Genomic DNA, 23,853 nt, shown 5'->3' on the forward strand with positions numbered 1-23,853 from the left:
ATACGTGGGCTTGGCCTTTCTGTCCGGTTCTTGTTCCAATGACAGAGAGTCCAATATCCACGGGAGCGAAGATAGTGTCTTTCGCTCTCCCAGAGTCCAATCCCCTGTATGTATAGAAACACCCTACAGGAAGATGTAGACCCCCAAAGAGCGAAGAGACCTGAAAGGACCACCAGGTCTTCTACCAGGGAGTCAGGTCAAGGGCAGCAGGGTTCCTACAACGAGACATAAAACAACACAGAAATCATATCCTATCCCCTTGTCAAATATACCAATGCCTTCTTTACATTCTATGCCTTCCCATACTCACAGAACCAAGAACTGTAGAAAGCGGACAGAAGGTCTCTTCACTTGAAAGGAAATGAGGACGTAATCCAAATAAAGGAATCTGCGCCTCTCCGTGTATTCCTTGACTGACTGACTGAGTTATTTGTTAAGCGCACTTATGCCGAGGCGTCTTGGCGCTATGATAGAAGGGACGAGGTGGAGCTAGATTAAGAATTGGTGAACAACCAGGTCTTCAAGGCCTTTCTGAACGGGATCATATTAGTTCCTAATCGAAGTGCTGTTGGTAAAGTGTTCCAAAGTTTTGCTGCTTGGAACGAAAAGGCCCTGCCTCCCCATCGCGACCTCTTAAATTTTGAAGGGCAAACTAGGCCCATGGTAGAAGATCTGAGTGTGCGAGAGGGGGCATAGGTAGGAAATAGGGATTTCATGTCGTCAGCCCCTCCTCCATGTACAGCCTTATGCACTAGACATAAAGTCTTAAACTGGATCCTGTTACGAACAGGAAGCCAATGGAGTCTCCTCATGTAGGAAGATGTGGGATGATGCTTCGGGAGATCAAGCAGGACTCTGACAGCCGCATTTTGCAGGAATTGAAGCTTAGAAAGCTGACGCTCCCCTATCCCGGCATACAATGCGTTACAGTAGTCTATACGGGAGAGGACTAGGGCCCCCACTACTGTTTTCCGCAAGGTAAACGGGATAAAAGGTAGGACCTTCCGGAGTATTTTAATCATGAGGAAACAGGCCGAGGTCACCTGATTGACTTGAAACGTCAGTGAAAGGTCTTTGTCCATCAGGAAACCTAGGTTCTTTACTTTGGGTGCGGGGACTGGACAGATGCCCGCTTCAGATGGCCACCAAAGATGGTTCCAGATGGACGGCTTGTGGCCAAATTCTATCACCTCCGTCTTCTCAGTGTTAAGTTTTAGGAAGTTCAGGCTCATCCAGCTCATCACTCTGGATAGACAGGTTCTAAATTTCTCCGCTGTAACTTCGACACTTTGTGACAGGGACACTACTAATTGTGTGTCGTCAGCGTAAGATACCAGGTTTAACCCATGATCCTTTATTAATTTAGCTAGTGGGGTAACATAAAGATTAAACAATGTGGGGGATAATGCTGAACCTTGAGGCACACCACAAGGAAGAAGAAGTTCTTCAGACTGGAGACCATCCCAGTGGATCTGCTGATATCTGGACTCGAGAAAAGATTGGAGGAGCGCCAGAGCAGAATCCTTTATGCCTAGCTGGATCAATCTGTCATGTAGAACTGCATGATTAACGGTGTCGAACGCCGCCGTTAGGTCTAGTAAGACAAGAGTGGCCCTGCCCCCACTGTCCATGGCTCTACGAATTTCCTCTGTAGCCATTATTAAGGCAGATTCAGTGGAGTGGCGCGGTCTGAAACCGTGTTGTGTGGTGTCCAAGGCGCTGCTAGCATCGATGAATTGCATTAGCTCCTGATTGATCACTTTTTCTAAAACTTTGGCGGGCAAAGGAAGACAGGATATAGGGCGATAATGTTTGGTGACCTGGGGGTCAAGTGCAGGCTTCTTAAGAATCGGCCTTATACACGCCTTTTTCCAGGTTGAAGGAAAGACACCTGAGCTAATGATCTCGTTTAGCAGGGGAGTCAGAGATGCGTTTATCACCGTAGGGGCCAAGTGATAAATGCGAGGATGGCAGGGATCTAGAGGAGAGCCAGATTTGATTTGGAGCAGTATGTCACTGACCTGTTCCTCACTGAGAGGAGAGAATTGGGACAGGCTGTTGGGCGGTTTAAGAAGCACCAAGGGCTGACCTATGTTATTCCCAGGAGCAGACTGTAGCTCCTGGAGTTCCTTATAGACGTCTTGGATCTTGCGTTGAAAGAAAAAGGCAAGATTATCAATGAATTTTTGGTCAGGACAGAAAGTAGAATCGTTGGGACTCCTAGATAGCAATGTCACTATTTTGAAAAGTTCCTTCGACGAACTATTAGCCTCTTGAATTTTATTAGTGAAGTATGTGATTTTGGCTTGTTTTATTAAGGACTTGTACATATCCAGAGTACGATTATACTCCTTCTTTAATGCAGGACTATAATCTGATCTCCAAAGACGTTCCTGCCGTCTACATTTGATTTTGGCAAGTTTCAGCTCTGGTGTGTACCAGGGTGAAGTCACTAGTCGTTTTTTTGGCTGAGTGAATTTCACAGGAGCTAGTTTGTCAATTGCCTTGCTGATCCAGGAATCAAATTTAGTAGCCCCGCCATTGCTGTCCTTAGGGTGAGGAGTACCCTCTAGCAAGGCTTCAGCTAGTTCGGTGCTTTGGATGTCCTTCCAAGGGCGGGTGTTGACCGGCCGAGGGCGGGATTTCCGTCCCATTATGAGTAGATGGAGGTTCACCTTAAAAAGGATTACTGCGTGGTCCGTCCAAGGGACCCGTTGAATATTTTTTACAACAATCCTATCGTTATTGGTGAAAATTCCGTCTAAAGTATGGCCTGCCAAGTGGGTGGGTTGAGATATGATTTGGCAAAGTCCATATCCTGCCATAATGTCAACAAGGTTGGAGGAGTCTGAATTGTTAAGGTCTTCTAGGTGAAAATTAAAGTCACCTAGGACTGTGAGAGTTGTGGTGTCGTAACACGATTCAAGAAAGGTCTGTAAAGATTTTGTGAAAGGAGCTCTTGCTCCAGGGGGTCGATAAACCAGTAGACCGGATAGAAGTTCCATATTATTAAGTTTTATAATAAACGACATGGCTTCGGCCTCTAGTGAGGATTCTTGTTTAAAAGAAACTTTGAGGTGGGAGCGATAGATAAGCGCAATACCCCCCCCCGACCGATCCTGTCCGGTCTACTTGCGCCAGTGAGTATCCCGGGGGGACCGCATTGTTCCAATCTGGGGCAGAGGTAACCGATGACCAGGTTTCTGTAAGAAAAATCAAGTCAGAACTGGTGGCTGAAATGAGATCCTCCAGTTCATACTTATGTTTTGCCATTGACCTAGTGTTCAGGAGAATACAGTGCAGCTCATTAAACGATTTTGCGGTATTGACAGAGCTAACGTTCCTATCATGGGGAGCTTTTTGTCCAAAACATTGGATTGGAGGACTAAAGCCGGAGTGGTTCAAAGGGGCGGAGATACCATAAGGCGCAAAAAAAGCCGTCTTTAGGCCGCACATTGAGCAGCAGTTAGGGCCTATTGTATCATGGTCGAACAGAGGAGTCGGCCGCTGACACTTACCAGTGTTTAAGGCTAGTAGTTCATCCGGCTGATACCCAAGTCTGATACCGACCGTACGGCACATGGCGCTGGCCGCGATCTTGGCGCGGACGGGCACAGACGGGCTTGCCTTTGACGCGCCTTCGGCATGCGTCCGCTGCGCGGTCGCGTCATAGCGTGTTTTATAGTGTGCGACCCGGGAACTAGAGCGCTGACTCACTTCGGAAGGGCTTACTCCGAAATGGGCTACGCGCTTAACAGTGATGACACACCTCCTTGGGAGGAGGGCAGACCAAAATCACGATGAGAGTTTTTATAAATAATATCCTTCCCACCTAATGAAGTAGGAACACAGCGTCTTACAATGCGCTGTCTTAGGGGTTCTCCAGTCATTATTAATCACAGTCTTTTCTTTAGCCGCTATATGCTGCACAGTCTTTGACCCACAAGAAAAGCAAATAGAACGCTGGGCAGAGCGCTGCTCTGGGTCCTCAACTCCGGATATGAATGTTTATATGAAGAGGCGCGATCACAATAATGAGCACAGCAGTATTTAGTTTAGCACGAGTCTCTATCCTCCAGATTAACCACTTTCCAGTTGTGAGGGGTTCGATAGCGCTTACCTGCGCTGGCAACCCAGACAGATCACTTAGCGCATTTCCGGCGCGTTCAGGAGTTGGCGTGATACAAAGTAGCAGGAGACGTTCATCAGCGCTTCTCCACGCTGTCGGCAAAAGTACCCCGTGTCCGTGAGAGAGACAAAGTACGATTCCCAGGAACTCCGGTCTCACAAACCCATCAACGCAGGTAGAGTCTTCACGTTCCTACGACTTGGTTACGTAAATCAATCCAGCCAGAAAAATGACGCGCGGCCATTACGGGAAGGGTCCAGGCACGGAACAGGGGTGGGGGCGTGGTCCTCAAACAGGGAAACAAGGCCAAGCACTCGTGAGTAGGAACAGGCCGCCTATATGCCGATAGCAGTCACCTGACCTGTCGCACTGCAGTATGGGAAGGCATACAACGCACTCTGTCTTACAAGGGATTCTGGGATCTGTAGTTTCGTCCGCTAAGTGGAGATAGAAAGGGTACAAGAAGCTCGACTTCTGACAAAATGTCCAGCTAACTATAACACCCCTAAAACCTATGGTTTTAAATGCTAATTCCTAACTATAACATGTCTGAAACCTATGGTTTTTTCAGTGAATTTCAAAGGTTTTTTAAATGCTAATTCTTAAGTATAACATGTGTGAAACTTATGGTTTTTTCAGTGAATTTCAAAGGTTTTTTAAATTATATTTTTAAAATGTATTTCTTGTTTTAATTTTTTATATTCTTTAACTACATTTTTTTAATCTACTTAGTATTATATATAATTTTTAAATGACACTACACATATTTAAAAAAAAAAAATATTTACACAAAATTTTTTTTCATTGTTTTATATTCTTTTAAATCTACTTATATTATTTTTTGTTTTTGCTTGGAGTCACGCACCCTACGCGTTAGAATTGTGCATCCGGCGTGTAGAAGTCGTGCACCATACGTGCTGGAGTCACGCACCCTACAGGTTGGTAGTCGTGCATCCAACGCGTGCACACCATCACTAATTTTTATTATTCCCGGGGACCCCATCCCCCGGGGCTTATAAAAAACGTTGGGGACCGTGGGGGGAGCCCCAATGCCCCCACGGGCCCAGCCGGCTCCCCGCGACCTTCGGGAGCCAGCATTGCTTTTCCACACGGGGAGCTGCTGACATGCAGCTCCCCGTGTGGAAAAGCAATATGGTTTGGATTTTGAAAGAGAGAGCAGATTTCCCTGCTCTCTCTTTCAAAAGCCAAACCAAGTTTGCTATGGGAGGGCGGGAGACTCCCACCCTCTCATAGCAAACAGTGTCCTGGGGGTGGGCACCCCAGGACACTGCAGGGGCTGGCCCTGCGGGGTGACGGTCCCCAGGGCCCTCGAGGGCTCCAGGAGGGGGGCCACGCAGCCCCCCTCCCTAAATACATAAAGCCCTTGGGGGTGGTGGTCCCCGGGGCTTGGGGGGGCCATTGAGCCCCCCCACAAATTATACTGGGAGGGGCTTTCGAGCCCCTCACAATTTATTTTGTAGCCCCGGGGTAATTTTGCCCCCGGGATTTGGCCCCCCAGGGGTCAATTATAAAAAAAGCTCCGTTGTATTTATATATTTGTTTTACTGCAGGATCCATGCACCCTGCGCACACTTTGCGGTGTTTTAAAAAAAAAAAATTAAAATCGGGGGGGCCCTGGGAGTCCTTCTAGGACCCCCTAAGCAGGCCTAGAGGGTCAGGGTATTTCTACCCTGTCCCCTTTATACGTTTTGCACACTTATTCCCCAGACTTCTTCAGCCTCGCTTCTACCGAGGCACAAAATGGCTGCCAACAGTTCCTGGTTTCTAATGTTGACAACCACTTGACAGCCAATTAGCTTTCAGCGCGTGATCGGGAGGGTGCGCTCAGGGTGCGCGGATCCACCGTGCCCTTAGATATATATGTACTTTTAACTGTAATTTTCTCAGGAACTACTGAACAGATTGACACCATTTAAGCAAAAGGCACAAGTCTGAACTGAGGACTACCTCTTTGCCAAATTTGGTGTAATTCCGTTTTGGGACCCCCCTTTTTTCTCGGCCCCCGCTACACGAATCATCCCGAGACTTTCAGGATACTAGGGACCTGGGTAATTCCAGGGAGGTATGGCTTGTGTGGACCCTCAACGGTTCCCTACCCAGAATCCCCTGCAGACCTCAAATTTTGCTGAAAAAATCAAATTATTCTCAAATTTGTGAGGAAAAGTCGTAGGATCACCGGACCCACCACCCAGCATTCCTCCAGGTCTCCCGATAAAAATGGTACCTCCCTCGTGTGGGCCGGTCAAGTACCCGCGACAGGCACGGGCCCAAAACTTATTGTGGAGACAACAAAATTACCTATCACAAAATGATCTGGTTTTTCAAGGGAGTCACATGAGTTTTTAGTTCCAGGCTTGGCTGCCTTCTAGGAAAATCTACCAAACCTACACATTTCTGAAAACTAGGGACCTGGGTGAGTCCAGGAAGGTATGGTTTGCTTGGATCCCCTAACATTTCCCTACCCAGAATTCCCTGCAAACCTCATATTTTGCTGCAAAAATCTAATTTTTCTAAAATGTTTGTGTGGAAAAGTTGTAGGATCACTGGGCGGACACAAAATTCATACCACCTAGCGTTCCTCCAGGTCTACCAATAAAAATGATTCCTCACTCGTGTGGGCGGGTCAAGTACCCGCGACAGGCAAGGGCCCTAAATGCATTGTAGAGACTTCAGAATTACCTATTATAAAACAACCTGGTTTTGCAGGGTGGGGGGGGGGGGCACCTGGGTTTTTGGCCCCGGGTTCAGCGGCCATCTAGGGAAACCTACCAAACCCACACATTTCTGCAAACTAGACACCCTGGGAAGTCCAGTGAGATATAGCTTGAAAGGATTTTTGTGTAGGATCACCGTGCCAGAACAAATGTCCTACATCCAGAGTTCCCCTTGATCTCCCAAGTAAAATGATACCTCACTTGTGTAGGTGGGCGAAAGGCCTGTGAGTGGGAAGGGCCAAAAACATAGGTATTAAGGGTATAACACCATGAATTCTAAGCACTGCATTTTTAGAAAAATTACATTTTAGCTGATTCTGCATAGGACAGCCACACAACTGAGGTATAATTTTACTCGGGAGACCAATGGGAACGCCACGTGGTAGGACATTTGTGCCGGCACAGTGATCCCAAACAAAAATGTGTGGAAAAAGTGATTTTTTTCAGCTAAATTTGAGGTTTGCAGGGGATTCTGGGTAGGAAAACGTTGTGGGATCCACGCAAGCCATACCCCACTAGACTTCCCAGGGTGTCTAGTTATCAGAAATGTGTGGGTTTGGTAGGTTTCTCAAGATTTCTCTAGGTAGGACTCCACTACCCACCCAACCAGCACCACCATGCCCCCTCACCACCCCACAGCATTACTTCTGTGAGTCACCACTGCCATTTCCTGTTGAAGCCACTATGCCTACCCACACAAGTGAGGTACCATTTTTATCAGGAGACCTGGGGGAATGCTAGGTGGTAGGAAATTTGTGTCAACCCGGTGATCCCAGAACTTTCAGCTAAATTTGAGGTTTGCAGGGGATTCTGGGTAGGAAAATGTTGTGGGATCCACGCAGGCCATACCCCACTAGACTCCCCAGGGTGTCTAGTTATCAGAAATGTGTGGGTTTGGTAGGTTTCTCTAGATAGCCATGAGCCCGAGGCCTAAAAATCAGACCCCCCCTTCAAAACCAGGTAGTTTTATGATTGGTAATTTTAAAGTCTCCATACTATGATTTGCAACATTTCCCAGTGGCGGCTTACAGAGGTAACACTGTCGGGTGATGAGGCCGGGCGGGGACGGGGCTGGGTGGGGGGAGTAGTGGAGTCCGACATACGACGGCAGATATTTATTTATTTATTTTCGTTCAGCTTTGCCGTCGTATGTCGGACTCCACTACCCACCCAACCAGCCCCACCATGCCCCCTCACCACCCCACAGCGTTACTTCTGTGAGTCACCACTGCCATTTCCTGTTGAAGCCACTATGCCTACCCACACAAGTGAGGTACCATTTTTATCGGGAGACCTGGGGGAATGCTAGGTGGTAGGAAATTTGTGTCAGCCCGGTGATCCCAGAACTTTCAGCTAAATTTGAGGTTTGCAGGGGATTCTGGGTAGGGAAACGTTGGGGGATCCACGCAAGCCATACATCCCTGGACTCCCCAGTGTATTTAGTTTTCAGAAATGTGTGGGTTTGGTAGGTTTCCTTTGATGGCCACGAGCGCGGGGCCAAAAAACAGATCCCCACTGCAAAACCAGGTCGTTTTATGATAGGTAATTTTGAAGTCTCCACAGTATGATTTGGGCCATTTCCTGTTGCAGCCACTCTGCCTACCCGCACAAGTGAGGTACCATTTTTAGCAGTTGACCTGGGGAAATGCTAGGTGGTAGGAAATTTGTGTCAGCCCAGTGAGCCCAGAACTTTCCCACACAGAAACATGAGAAAAATGTGATTTTTACAGCTAAATTTGAGTTTTGCAGGGGATTCTGGGTAGGAAAACATTGAGGGATCCATGCAAGCCATACCTCACTGGACTCCCCAGGGTGTCTAGTTTTCATAAATGTGTGGGTTTGGTAGGTTTCACAAGATGGCTGCTCAGCCCATGGCAAAAAACCCAGGTTCCCCTTCCTTGCAAAACTAGGTCATTTTGTGACAGGTAATTGTGATGTCTCCTCAATACATTTTTGGCCCTTGCCTGTCACAGATACGTGACCCACCCACACAAGTGAGGTACCATTTTTATCTGGAGACTTTGGAGAATGTGGGGTATGTGGAATTGTGTGGATCCATGCAGATTCCAGAACATTCCATCATAAAAATGTGAGGGAGATGTGTTTTTTTGTCAAAGTTTGAGGTTTACAAGGTATTCTGGGTAACAGAACCTGGTAAAAGCCACACAAGTCCCCCCATCATAGATTCCTCTTTGTGTCTAGTTTTCAAAAATGTATAGTTTTTCTTGGTTTCCCTAGGTGCCGGCAGAGCTAGGTTTCAAATCTACAGCTAAGCACTTTGCAAAAAAATGGTCAGTTTTCATTGTAAAAATGTGTTGTGTCCACGTTGCGTTTTGGTCCGCTTCCTGTTGTGGGCATTAGGCCTACCCACACAAGTAATGTACCATTTTTATCAGAAGATTTTGGGAAATGTAAGGTAGGTGGAATTGTGTGGATCCACACAGATTCCAGAACTTTCTATCACAGAAATGTGAACAAAATGTGTTTTTTGGACAAAGTTTGAGGTTTGCAAGAGATTCTGGGTAACAAAACCTGGTGAGAGCCACACAAGTCACCCCATCCTGGAATCCCCTTGGTGTCTAATTTTCAAAAATGTATAGGTTTGCTAGGTTTCCCTAGGTGCCGGAAGAGCTAGGGTTCAAAATCTACAGCTAGGCACTTTGCAGAAAAGGGGTCAGTGTTCACTGTAAAAATGTGGTGTGTCCACGTTGCTTTTTGGGCTGCTTTCTGTCGCAGGCACTAGGCCGACCCGCACAAGTGAGGTCCATTTTTTTCGTAAATTTTATGGCAACATAGAATTGTAGAGCAACTGTTATTACCTATTGATTTTCGATGCATTTCAAATGTTCAAACAATGGCAAAAAAATCATACACCGAACTTTGTGTTGCCAGACAGTGTGGCCGGCAAATATTTAATTCTAATTTTGGTTTCTGTACTGTAGAAGAATACTATCACTGATCTATCTATGTGCCATATATGAACTCTATCATCGAATCCTTAGAAAGCTGGTTTAGCAATGAAAACAAGAACAATTTGAGTCTGCTGTCACTCTACCCAAAACACATGGCAAATATGACACGTGAGCAATCCAAATGCCATATTGCACACATCAGGGAAATTTACAACATTGAAAACCTGGAAACCGAAGAAGTCACATGGTTTGAGATGTGGTCAATGGTGGGTGAGCAGTTTGAGAATAGATTTCTGGATTTGCTAAAGTACACAGATTTATCTCCATCAGACCAGCAAGCACTTCTCATTGCTCTCACATTACCAGTGACCTCTTGCACAGTGAAAGGTCTTTCAACACAATGAGAAGGGTGATAAACCTGGTTGAGGTCTAGGATGGCAGATGATCGCTTATTAGGTTTGTGCACGATGAGCATACATCGACCAAATATTGTTGGAAGCAAACAACAGCTGATTGAATAAGTAATTGATAAATTTGCACAAGACTACAGACGTGTACAGTTCATTTTTCGAGATCACTACTAACCAGTGAACAAATACTGTATAAAACTACTTATTGAAAAATGTAATTTGAGCAAGAGTGTTGATGTTTGCAGTTCCTAACCTGCAACAGTTATCCAGTTTAAGGTTATATGTTTTATTTTCCACTTTGGATGACAACAGTTGTTATTTTATTTGAGTTAATATATTTTCTAAATAAATACATTTGTCATATATTTTAACTGTCATTTGTTTGTGCACGTTTACATCAAATGCAGATTCTACATGTTTTTTTATAATTCAGTTATAGTGCCTTCACTGTCTTGATCATGTGTGGATGAATAATGTGGTGCATTCAATAATGGTGACATCAAAACAGATTAGAAATTGCTAATCAGACAATGGCAGTATGATGCTTCTATTAAGCTTTTGCATCAGGTATCTCAACCCTTTGCATGCCTGCGCTTTCCATCTTTGGCCAGGAGCCGCGCCTGGCAGCAGCTTTTTCGATTTTGATAACTGGTAGCTATCTACCAAAGGCAACAAAAGACAGAGGTGGATGTGGCACAAGAAACCTATGGAGTAAGGGAACAGTGTGACCTGCTTCCTGTGCCCCATGGCTCCTCCTGCACCCCAGTGATTCTTGTGCCCCACCTGGCACACAAAATGTCGGAGGATGGGTAGTGCTAAGCTTTTGCCCCCCTCCCCCCAAAAAATAATACCTGTGGATGCCGATGTCTCAGAGGGTTATTTGAGGATCCACCTTAGAAGCGTTTCTGCCCAGATTCAGCACCCTCTCCTTGCAGAGACTTTGCAGCTCAGACCTAGTGAGGTTGTTAACATCAATCAGCTGCATCTCCGTGGTAGTAGAGGAAGGTAGGGTTACTAGAATGTAGAAAATAAAAACAGCCAATGGAGATCAAGGAGAATTTCAAAATACTTGAATTGGTCTCAGACATGAGATAGTAGTGTACACCAAATCACTGTATGGCATGGAACAAACACAAGTCCTATCCTCACCGCTGATCACCAATGTTAGAATTGGGTTACTGGTTCACTGGGGTGTGAGCCCTGTTCAACCAGCAACCACAATCCTAGTCAGGGCAAGGCACAAGCAAACAACTAATTAACTTGTGCTCAACCCCTTGGTAGCTTGACACACAGCAGCCAGGCTTAACTTTGGGGCAATGTGTAAAATATTTGTACCAGACTTCAAATAATAAACCGAGAAAATACCAAACAAAAAGTATCCCACACCAAAGTAGAGAAATAGATCTTAATGTACTAAATAAAAGATGATCAAAACAACAAAAATCCAATTAGCAGACCCGGAGTTATGAATTTTTAGAGAATAAACTGCAATTTAGTGCCCAAAAGCATAAAGCGCCAACCACAACTATCTGGTTGATCTGGACCAGGTCAAAGTCCTATGGATAGGAGATCAGTGCTAAGAGTGCCATTTACATTGGAGCGGGTAGCGAGGAGCAAGGAGAGAGTTGCAGGCAGTGATCGGCATGGTGCAAGGAGCAAGCCGGGCTTCGCGTATGGGTGGTCGAAGATGCTGTGTTAACAGATGGACTGGCGGCGGCTCTTGCTGATTAATAGGAAAGGTTCCTGTGCGAACAAGCCCAATCACAGTTGCGAAGAGCCCAAAAGCTTGAATTTAAGAGCTCAAGAGCCACACCAATGGTCCAGGACCTGAGAAGAACCTCTTGGGGGTCATGAACTCCCTGAAGACGGTTTCAGGAACTGTTGGGGAGCCTTTCATATCCTTGAGGCTTTGATCAGGAGGCCAGCAGACAAGCCCCTTGATTCACTCTGTGTCCTGGGTTCTAAATGGAGTTTCAGGCCCAGTAATTCTTGCCCAGGTAAAAGAGGGCAGCAGGTCAGCCCTGCAGAGCAGCAGTTCTTCCAGAGCAGCAGTCCAGAAGAGTGACAGTCCTTGTAGCAGCACAGCATTCCTTCTTCTTTGCAGAGTATCCACAGGTCCAGAAATGTACTGTAGAGGTGGGGGTGAAGGCCTTATTTTTATACACTGGTGCCCTTCTCCTGGATGGTGGGAGAAGCTTCTGGCAAGGTTTTTTGAAGTGTATGAAGTGATCTGACTCCCCTGTCTTGGGTCCAAGTAGCTGCAGTGACAATAGAGGGTGCTAAGGCCCTTTGTGTGAAGGCAGAGCATAGGCTATTCATTTGTAAGTGGGGCTGTGCTCATCCCCCCCATCCTGCCAGGTCCCCCCAGGCACACATAATTCCTCTATTGTATCTGTCTGGGAGGAATTCACAAAGCCTGACAGCTACACCAAGTCATGTAACCCAAGACGGACTGCAGGCACAAAGTGCCAAGGGTAAGAAAATGCAAACTTTCTAAAAATAGCATTTTCAAAATTGAAATGAAAAATGCAACTTTATCATAAAGTAGGGTTTATCATTACAATGTTATAGGTATCAAACATGACATATCTACCTCCTCTCAATTATAAATTACAGCGTATTCAATGTAATAAGAAATCCCCAATGTTATCCTATGGGAGGTGTAGGCCTCACAGACGTGAAAAACGAATTTGGGAGTTTTTCACAACCAAGACATGTAAAGCTTGATAGTACATATACAACCTTTAAATTACACAGCACACTGCCCTATGGGCTACGTAGGGCCTACCTTAGGGGTGACCTATATGTAGGCTTTCCTATTTTCAGTTTCTATTTTTGGTAAATTCTGGTGGGGTGTTTTCAGTGTTTTCAAGTGATTTCAATACCTTAAAAAACAGTGGTTATCAGTTGTTACACATTTTCGCACCATTAAAAACTGCAGAAACGGTGTTTTTCTGAAGTTTATGGACTGTGTTACTTTTATTATTGCTTGCTTTCTGCACTGATTGCACATGGTGTATAAACAGTGTAAATATAGTGTATATGAGGTCCAAATAGATTTGTGCAAATTAAACTTATTGTAGTACACCACACAATACTTCTTCAGTGAGTCTTTGGTCATGTGCGCTCGCTCTTTCCTTTCCACGTAAACTTCCGTGAAAAGGCCCTCTCACCATTGGCACTTGAGATGGGCAATGCCAAAACAGCCAGTACACAATTTGTTAACTCTGGCCACTGACATAGCTTTCCATGCCAATACTGGTTCACTTGAAGATTGCGATTCTCAGGGCAGGTTCTGCAACACTTGCGCTGATCTGGGTGCTTATGCCCTCAGAGTTATTGAAGCGGCTAAATATGAAGCAGCACTTTTGAAACTACAGAGGAAATTCCCCTACACGGAAGGGATCTAGAACAGAGTACCACAGTGAGGTTTCATAGACTTCGAATGCCATTGGTTGTGAAGGGACATTTCTATGCATCATTGCAATCTATTTCTCATACATTGTAGAATAAAAGTCCCTGAATTGCTCTTCACCATTGCTTTGCTTACCAAGTGGCAAGCCCTCTACCATGGAACACGTTGTAGTGCCAAAGTCACTAACAGTGTTGTCCAGCCTACTCTCAAGGAGATGTTTCAAATCTATACCAATTATGATAAACGCTTGGCAGACAAGGGTGTTTTCAGATTCTAGTTGTTTTATTATGATCACTACAGCAGTTATGGTTTCCTGTAAAAATCTAAGAACGCAGTATAGTGTACTTTTTTTTCACATAGCTATCAATATGTGACCAAAGATCCTCACATTTCTGGCCTTTGGCATCATCACTTAGCAAACATTCTGTAAACGGTTGCCACATGGATAATATAGCATTCATAGCCCCTTGGACTGAGAACCACCAGCAAAGTGACACAGTTGGGATGACTCCTTCTTTGATGCCACACAAAGCACTAAATAATAAATATTTGTGTTTTAGCTCCTGTGCATAAGAAAACAGTGCACCAGAATGGACTAAAAAGTCAATAGCATTCCCCATTAACTCTGAAGATTGTAAAGATGCTTTCAGCATACCGTCTAACAAGTGGCACGGATTTTTTTACGGGAATCACTTCAGCTCAGGTATCTATTTTGACAGGTCACCACACAACCTTTTAATAAACGTAGCTGAATCACTGTAAATACAAACAATATCACTCCAATCTTTGTTGAACTTGGAAAGAACCTTTTTGCAGCGCATTCTAAGTGACACTGCGTTCCATGTTTTCCAAAAGTCTGGTGTCATGTTTTAACCACTATCCCAGATGCTTGGTGATAACGCTCTTTTCACATATACTTGTCACTATACCTTGCCTTGAATGTTTATAGTCTGAGGTGTTGGCAATTCACCTACTATCAATACTGACTCACAAGACACTGGGGGCTGATGTATTAAGAGTTTTTACCCATTCGCTGTGGGTAAATGTGATGACATATATTAGGAAAGATTCTTATGAAACCAACCATTTTATCTATCAGCGAAAGAATCAAACGCAGCCAAAATTTCAAATATGATTTTGATATTTCCTGATTCTCTACAGTTTATAAAATAACATGCTTCTAAACCCTGCATCTTTAGACCAAAGACCACAAAACAGAAAAAAACAAAAGGAAGAAGAAACAATATTTTAGTGGCATCTCTAAACAACAAAACTCAAGCAGAATAATGTGAGCCCAGACTTTCTTGCTGCTAGCTTGTATAACAAAGTTACATTGTACTGGCCGCTTCAGGAAGAAAAAAATGACACTTTTACTCCCTTTTTCCTTTCTTTGTGGTTGTGCAGGTGTTTTCCAGTGTTTTTTATGTTTTCACTGGCGAGGGCTATTTATCTTTCAGTAGGGTTTTATCAGTTATTATAGGTTTAAACCTAAAACCAGACAGCCTACCTATGTGTAATAAAAGGGGAGTTTAAGGCTTGGCCAAGGGGATTTTAATGCTGAGTTTATATGGCAGCGCAACACTCCATTGAGGCTGCAATGGCATGCCTGTGACATGTTTTAGGGTGCTACTAACTGGGTGGCACAAGTAGTGCAGCAGGGCCACTTGTAGCATTTAGTTCACAGGCCCTGGGTATATGGTGAACCACTCTACAAGTGGCTTATAAGTAAATTAATTCTGCCAGTTATGAATATTCCAATCATGCCATGTTTAGAGGAGTGAGCACAAACATTTTAGTACTTATTAGCAGTGGTAAAAAGTGCATAATCCTAAGACCAAAAGAAGCAAAAATCAAGCAAAAATTGGAGGTAAGTAGGCAAAATGTTTGAGGGAAGACCCCCCTAAGACCAGCAGTTCAAACGCCTGCTGTCAATCCACCATGCCCCCTAAGAGAGTGGGAAATGGAGAGACACTCGGCTCCAGCCATGCTCACCAGGGAGCGTCGTTTAGTCAGATGGGAACCCGTCTGTGGGAATCGAGGAAGCTGGCTAACAAGGGGGTGGCAGGCAAGAATTTTCCTTAAGACCCGGGTAGTGGGATAGACCAATACCCTTCTATTTTATTTTAGTTAGGAGTGAGAGGAACTCCACGATATGTGGGCCCAAAAAAGTGGCTCGTACATTTGTGGTTTACTGAGAAAGTGAGAGACGCTTGGGAAGAGAAGAGTGGGACTTCTCGGATGTTTATGTTTTTTGTTTACATTTCCGGTTTGGGGCGTAGTTCCAACAGGGAAAGGATGACAGGGTCAGAGGATATACCCAGAGACCCCTCATAAGTGAAAGAGAAACAGAAAAGGTCAGGAAGAATAGAAGAAAGGCGAAAGTTACGCATAAGGAATTACATGGAAAAGGCATAGAAAAGAAACGTATCTGATCTTGTTTCTTTTCTGAGGGTCTCCAGTTCCACATAAGAGAGAAACCTAGAAGTAAAAGGAGAAATTGAAGGCTGATCAAGTACCTTACAGGAAAAGAAGATACAACATACGAATATTTAAAGTCTAAATCATTCAGGACAAAGATATTCTGACAAAATACCTATTACAGCTACCAAGACTCACCTCTAAACTATTGGCCTGTTGTATGATATATGTGGTGTACTACCTTGATAAATGTGTACAACGGATTTTCACTTTTCTATTTTTCAGACTACAATAATAAAGGCAAACTGAATGGATCAGATGTGGAAGGTAAGATATATAAATAAATAAATTCCACTTTCTTTGTATTCCTAATGAGCCATTTTTTGTAAATGATTGAGTGTCCTAAACCATCCCGTTAGATGCCGGGCTATTGTAATTTTCTGGTAAAGAAGATTCTGTGCGCCCAACTGCCAGCTCAATGACCCACCCTTCGCACTATTTACCACCATCTGTTTATACAACATGTGACCACCAGGTCATGTGACCGCCTGGGCTCGATTCTTCTCCTCCCAACTCACGATTCAAGAAGTGGCAAGCTCAAGAGAAAGAATGGAGAGATGGGTAGAGTGGGTAGAACTGGCAGAGCAGGGTTGGGTGGGCAGGCTGAAGGGAAAGAGGCCAGAACTGGGCAGGAGTGAAGGGAACACTGGAGGTAAGAGGGCAGCTGTGATTAGAGAAAACGGAAAGAAGATATACTAGAATAAAGCGGTCAGCCTAAGAGAAATAGGGCAGAATCAAAGGAGAAACAGGCGGACTGGTGGAAAGTCAACCAGGGTAAGTGGGCAGAATGGGGCGAAGGCCTGGATTACTTACCAGCAATCTTCATTACTCCGATACCTTATTCCCCGTCCTAATACTTATGTTCCCTCCCTCCTTCCCTCCCTCTTTTTTATTTGGGAGTCTTTATAGAGGCTTGTTAAATCAGGATGAGTGGTAAGTCTGTCCCCCTTTTAAAGTGGGAGGAAGTTATTTAACAAAAAGACAGGACAAGAAAGAGGTGGTGGGTAGGGGTGACCTTGGTGAGTTTCTCTCACCATAATAGCAACTAGTAAGGAATGGGTCGAGGAATGGATGAGTAGTAATGTAAAGACTGCGGAAAGATAACAGAATCATGGTAACGAGGGGCGTATTGTCTCTGTTACTTACCCGTAATCTTCATTACTCCGAGTCATTGTCTTCCTCGCCACAGTCCTTAAGTTGTGTGCACCTCATGACTCTTGCACAGCATTCACCTGTAAAAATATAAAAAACTGTTACTATAATACCCACACTAAAATTGCCCCCACAGGAAGTGCGGTGAATCTGGGGACATATAGGTGCAGCCAAGACAGAACACTTCCTGCATTACACAAACGTAACGAGTACCACCATTTTTACCCCAACCTCAGGGAAGAAGGGGGCTAATGCAGGACTGTGGACAAAGAAGGCTAGACTTGAAGTAATGCAGTTTACCGGTAAGTAACCGAGTCACTACCTACCTCGACCGTCTTCCTCACGTCATGAGCGCACACCCAAGTCAGAATGAAAAAATTGAGAGAGACAGAAAGAATGTTATAGGTGATATGGGGGTATTTCTTGCTTATTGAGAGGACCAGAGTCCTTATAGAGCGAAGTCCTACTTGCCAAGGGTATTTAAGTACAAGCATTAGCAAAGCCAATAGATCTCGTCTTTTGCTCCTACTGGTTTGCCATTGCCTTTTGGTGATGAGGTGCAGCACCGGAATGATCATTTGCAACATTGCTTAAATAAAAAAAAGGTGCAATGATTTTGCTAATTAAAGGCACAAATGGTCCCCATGGGAGAAGTGTAGCCCTTGACCTGCACGGCATTAGATTCTTAAAGGACCTTTCTTACAAGTAGGGATTATTTATAAATGTAATGCATTTTATTTTATTGCAGCAAGATATTATCTCAGAATCAAGTAATATCAATTATTGTATAACGGTGCTCCTTCCTATCTGTTGATGGTACAGTGAAAAGTGATACGGTGACAATGTTTTATTTCGTAGGCACGCACGTGTCATTATGCATGTGCATCTACAAAGTGACGCAGATTCCATATTTTTATTTTGGCAAATTAAAAACAACACATTTAAAAGAATATAAACAAAAAACTTATTTTAAGGCAGCATGCTTTTTTAAGGCATAAACGGGGCTGCAGCAAATTTTTCAAAATTATGGTGGTGGTTGGGAGAAACAAAGGAGTTTGGACAGGAAAAGCAGCACACGAGGGAGAGCAACTGAGTGGATGGGGAGAAGCACACAAAAGTAAAAAAGCATTGGCATAGCCAATAGGTCTCGCCTTTGGTACCTTAAAAGTGTTTAGCCATACAACAGTTGATGTTGTTGCACCAAGGATATTGTGCTGCATAACTAAATACTTATAAGGTCCCAAAAGCGAGACCTATTGGCTATGCCAATGCTTGTTCAGGTCTTTTATCTGGTTTTAAGAGTGCCACTATTAGCGCTTCACGTAGCGATGGGGGGAGGATCTTATTATTATAGGCTTCGTCGTACATCTCAAGCAGATGCGGAGTTAGCAGGTCCGGATATGCCTTATAAAATTCACCAGTGCACCCGTCAGGGACAGGTGATTTACCATTGGGCAGTGACTTTACAGCCAACTGCACCTCTTCCTCCGTTATTGGTTGGGCTAAGTATTCACGGTGCATATTTGATAGCCAAACCAGTGCTATGTCTTCAATATAATTCAGAATTTCAGGTCCTAGCGCTGTATGTTGTGTCCTATAGAAGTCGCCGTATGTTTCCACGAATGCGTTCAGTATGCCCTGAGTGTCGTAATGTAGCTGCCCATTGTCATCCTCTATTTTATAACATTATGCTGTTTATGCTCTGTGTGCACTTTTTGTGCTAGCATTCTACCTGGCCTCCCTCCTTCTCCCATCCTACGCGCTGCATGGCGTCGGGAGGTTTATTTGATTTCATCATCCGCTAGTGTATTATATTGATTTATTTCATCCCGTAGATTGCCAAGGGTGAGTGCACTGTGAGTCTTATCATATTCTGCTTCTAGTATTTTTATACGACCTTCACACTGCTCCAGTTGAGTTCGGATATCCCTCAAAATGCCGACATTCGTGCTTATACAGTTGCCTCTTAAAGTCGCCTTGAAGGCCTCCCATAGTGTACCTGCACTGTCGACTGATTTGGCATTGTCCGCAAAGTAATCTTCTATTGTCGTTTGTATTATGTCTTTGCAGTTGGGATCTAGAAGTGCACTGGCATTAAAATGCCACACAACTGGAGCGATCTCTCAGTGATACAACTACTTAGCACTGTGCTTACGAAAATCTGAGGGACTAGAGCTCCTTCCAGGAAGGTTCTAGAGGGTGGTGCTAGCTGATTGGCTACTGGCCAAACTTTGGTCCTTTTTTCATAAGGACGTGGATAGCTTACTAAGCTAAGGCCCTTTTGGGGCCTGTTACTATATATGTCTACTAAGACATTGCTTTGTTATTTACCGGTGACTCCCACCCCGACGACGGGGAATGATTCAGGCATGTGAATCTATGAAAGATACCAATACTGGATAACCGCAGTTACAGGTAAGTAACGCGTTCCTTTCTGTAATCTGATATATCAGTCGGCATGAGAGTGTGCGAGTAATCCCTCAATGAGGCCTTTATTTATGAGTTTGAGGGTAAAATCCAATCCGAGAGTTTTAAGCATGGAGTGGAATTTCAGTTTTTGTTGGAATACCGCACCCCGCAACTCCCCCTGATGGATTTCACAAGGAAAATCTTGTCAAAATAAATCCGGGAACAATGAGTGGTAAAAATGCCAAACATTGAAAGAGGCGCAGAATTCAGCAATTCTGCATGTAATTCCCCATTTTCACACGGAAACTCAGATTAGATCAGTGTGTACAGTTTCTGATGAATGGCTCAGCCTGGGGTAGCGGTAGTTACTGGATCAGCGCACACCTCTCATTACCAGGGCACTTGTGGTTGGGCATCTACCTTGAAATTGGCAGTGTGTGGAGATCCATTCCTGGACTGTGGCCCCCAGCGGCTCCTCGGTGAGATCTTCACTCGCCATCAGCCATCAGGTTATAGCAGAGAGTACTAGCATGTCTGTCCAAAGATCTAGGTTGGGAGCTCCCTACATCCCCGAAGCTAGCTCTCCTACATTTAGCCAATGTAACTCAGAGTAGCAGGTTTATAGCGGTAGTTACCGGGATCAGCGCACACCTCACTCATTACCAGGGCACTTGTAATTGGGCATTTACCTTGAAATTGGTGGTGTGCAGAGATCCACTCCTGGACTGTGGCAGCCAATGGCTCCTCTGTGCGATCTTCACTCGTCATCAGCGATGTTGACTCTTGATGAATGTAGAGTCTCCCACACGATTGCTTCAGGGGTGTAGATTCCATTACAGACATTGTAGTGAAGGACGCGGCATTTAAAGGGCAGCCTGCACGTGGACTGGTGGGCTGAGGACATCTGTGGAAGGCAGACACTGAGCTGATAACTTTGTGGTTTCTCTTAAGTATTTTGGCTTCTATGTTTGATGAATCAATGATGTTTTTCTTTTGCTGATAGATGTTTTGAGGAAATATATGTAGTTATAACTGAGCCTCCATTTCCTATAATAGTCTTCTTTCCTGGGAATTATGTCCTTGTTGTACCTGCCCTGTCTATTTCAATCCAAAGTCTGACATTTCAGGACAACAAAGAATCCCCGATGTTAAGATCTCACCGTGAAATGTCTTATTCTCTTCGATATCACCAAACAAGAACCAACCATAGCGGCGACTATAAATAAATCTGGTGTTTCATGTTCATTGTGACTGCGCAGTTAAATTAAACTGTATCAATGTTAACTCGCATTATATTCCTAAGTACATGTTTCATATGTTGTCTCTATTTTTAAACAGATCCCAAGAGGAAGTACAAGGAATATATTAAAGATGGATTCAGAGAAATGAAAGATAATGACAGTAGAATCGGTGAAACTGTGACTTTAGAAGGAAGGTATACAAAGCTCCTCATTTTAAAAAACTATTGTAATAAGAAAGATAAAGAACATGAAATAATGTCATGTGGAGAGAGACATCTACGGCTTATGGAAGAAAGAGCTGCAGATTCATACTCTAGCATCCAAGATTTATTTTCCTCTAAAGAGGATGGACTCATCCCCAGGACTGTGGTGCTCCAGGGAGCGGCCGGGATCGGAAAGACAATGACTTCCCGAAAGATCATGTTGGACTGGGCATCGGGCAACCTCTTCCGGGACAGATTTGAGTATGTGTTTTACATCCACTGCAGAGAATATAACCAGGTGAGTGCACAGAGGCCGATCGCTGACCTCATCATTCCCAGCATTGAAGGGGGGCCGCTCCTGTCAATGAGTGAGATCGAAGCCAACCCCGAAAGGACGCTCTTCATCATCGACGGCTTCGATGAACTTAAAATCAATGAAGATTTGCTGTCCGATGATCCTGATAAAAAATCTCAAGAGGGTAAAACAATCTTCAGTTTATTAAGGAAAAGGTATCTTTCAAAGTCATATATAATAATCACCACCAGGCCAACTGCTTTGGACGCCCTTGGAAAGTGCGTGAAGGGCGAACGCCTCGCAGAGATACTTGGGTTTTCTGAAGATGGTAGGAAGGAATATTTTACAAGGTTCTTTGGAGATGCAATAAAAGCTGCAGACGCTATTAGAATTGTAAAAGAAAATGAAACTCTCTACACCATGTGTTTTGTGCCCATCGTGTGCTGGATTGTCTGCACTGTCATCAAGGGGCAGATGGAAGATGAGGAGGATTCTTTCTATGATTTGAGAACAATTACTTCCGTCTACTTGCTTTATCTTTTCAATTTATTGAAGCAGCAGAGTAAAGGCTCTGCGCAGCAAAACATTACCAGTAACTTAAAGAGGCTGTGTGCCTTGGCTGAGGAAGGCGTCTATCAGCAGAAAATCCTATTTGAAGAAAGTGACATAGTTCATCATGGTGTAGACTTCCCGGCCCTACAATCCCTCTTCCTGAACAATATTATTTTTAAAGACTGTACTGAAATGGTCAGTGTCTACAGCTTCATCCACCTGAGCTTCCAGGAGTTTTTTGCTGCGCTCTTTTACATACTAGAAGTTAAGAGTACATTCTCAAAGATTACAAAGTCTCAGCAGCGAGCTGTGACCCGCTTACTGAGGGATTACACAGAGTTAGAAAACAATCACTTAATGCTGACTGTGCGCTTTCTGTTCGGCCTTCTCAACACAGAGAGACTGGATAAGATAAGTAGTCAATTCCAGTGGAAGATTTCACCAGAAATCAAACCTGTGCTACAGAAATGGATAACGGAAAAACTAAAACAAGGAGAGGAACTCAATAGTCACACCATGGACTTATTCCACTGTTTGTACGAGACCCAAGAGGAAGAGTTTGTGAAAAAAGGACGAGAATGTGTGAAAGACATCAGAATAACAAAAAGTACGATCGAGCGTGATATGAGTTCCATGGATTTCAGAGCCCTCGCTTTCTATTTCAAGTTTTCACGAGTCAAGAGCATTGATCTACGGAAGGTTACGGTGAGGCCTGAGGATGTCAGAGCACTGAAGCCACTTTTAATCAAATGTTCCACACTTAGGTAAGTCTCTTAATTGCGTATATTTCAGAACGCCTGTGATTTAGAGTAAAAATAACAAGCATTTACAATACAATGGTCTCGGCATTGTTAAAGTTAGAGCTATTGGCATTGCTCATGACATTATTTTTGTTTTTAAAACATTTAAAGAAACGGCATTGTTATTTACAATGTCAATAGCTTAATCACTCTCAAATGCGAGACATATTGCATTTGCACCCACACACAGAGCCACACACACAAAGCCACCCACACACACAGAGCCACTCACATAGCCACCTACACACACACAGAGTTACCCACACACAGACAAAGCCACCACGCATAGAGCCACCTACAAAAAAAGCCACCCACACAGAGCCACACACACAGAGCCTCCCACACGCACACAGAGCCACCCACACACACACAGAGCCACCCACACACACACACAGCCATCTGCGCTCCATCAGCCGGCTTGTGAGTGTAACGTCCCATGTGCTTGTGCTGGCGTCACTAGGATAAGCTAGTCCCCATTGTTTGGGTTGCTGCGCGCGTTAATGACAGCTTTGCGGTAATTGTTCATTGTATGTAAGACATCAGGCCAATCTGAGCTGTTAGCCGAGACCTAAAAAACAGCTAAACGTAATATATCACGTGTGATTTGTTTACAGCGCGTCTATTGCAGGTAAAGAAATTGGATTTATATGTAATCGGTGCAATCAGGAAACTCTGTGCGCTAATTGCCAACAGATCATCAATTATAGCGTATTTACGCCATGCCATCAAAATATCACGGCACGCTTAAAAATCAAAGCAGAACCCATGTGCAGGCCATTACATTACTCCTGCGCTAGAATGAACAAGTCCTAAACTCCTTTAGCTGCGCAGACATCGTGCCAGCGCTCCAAATGTTTTTTTTTTGTTTAATTGTAGTTTTCAAGTTATGAAATGGTAAGCTCTGGTAACAAATGCCATTTGAGCGGGTTGCCCGGCAAGCATAGCCCCAGGGCCGGTGTCTGTTACTGTGAGCAGAACCACTCACCCTGCAAATATCATTCTCTCACTTTTATAACCCCCCCTGTAACACAGTGCAACCATATATGCACAATAATTTAGCCCCCACCCCATTCCGCTTGACTCTGCACTCTAACTCCTTGGAGTAGAGCCCCCTCTTTTCAC

At 44.3% G+C, this 23,853-nt stretch overlaps 1 protein-coding gene across 1 annotated transcript in view; it reads left to right on the forward strand.

Annotated features, from left to right (window-relative positions):
• LOC146808624 (NACHT, LRR and PYD domains-containing protein 12-like) overlaps positions 1 to 23,853 on the forward strand; it is a 730,950-nt gene that overhangs the window by 96,137 nt on the left and 610,960 nt on the right. Inside the window, exons 3-4 of the mRNA XM_085623648.1 lie at positions 16,305 to 16,346; positions 20,979 to 22,695. Of these exons, the coding sequence (XP_085479774.1) occupies positions 16,305 to 16,346; positions 20,979 to 22,695 (1,759 nt within the window). The remainder of the gene's footprint in view (positions 1 to 16,304; positions 16,347 to 20,978; positions 22,696 to 23,853) is intronic.

This window comes from Triturus cristatus, chromosome 8 (genome assembly GCF_964204655.1).
Source record: "Triturus cristatus chromosome 8, aTriCri1.1, whole genome shotgun sequence".
Classification (NCBI taxonomy): domain Eukaryota; kingdom Metazoa; phylum Chordata; class Amphibia; order Caudata; family Salamandridae; genus Triturus; species Triturus cristatus.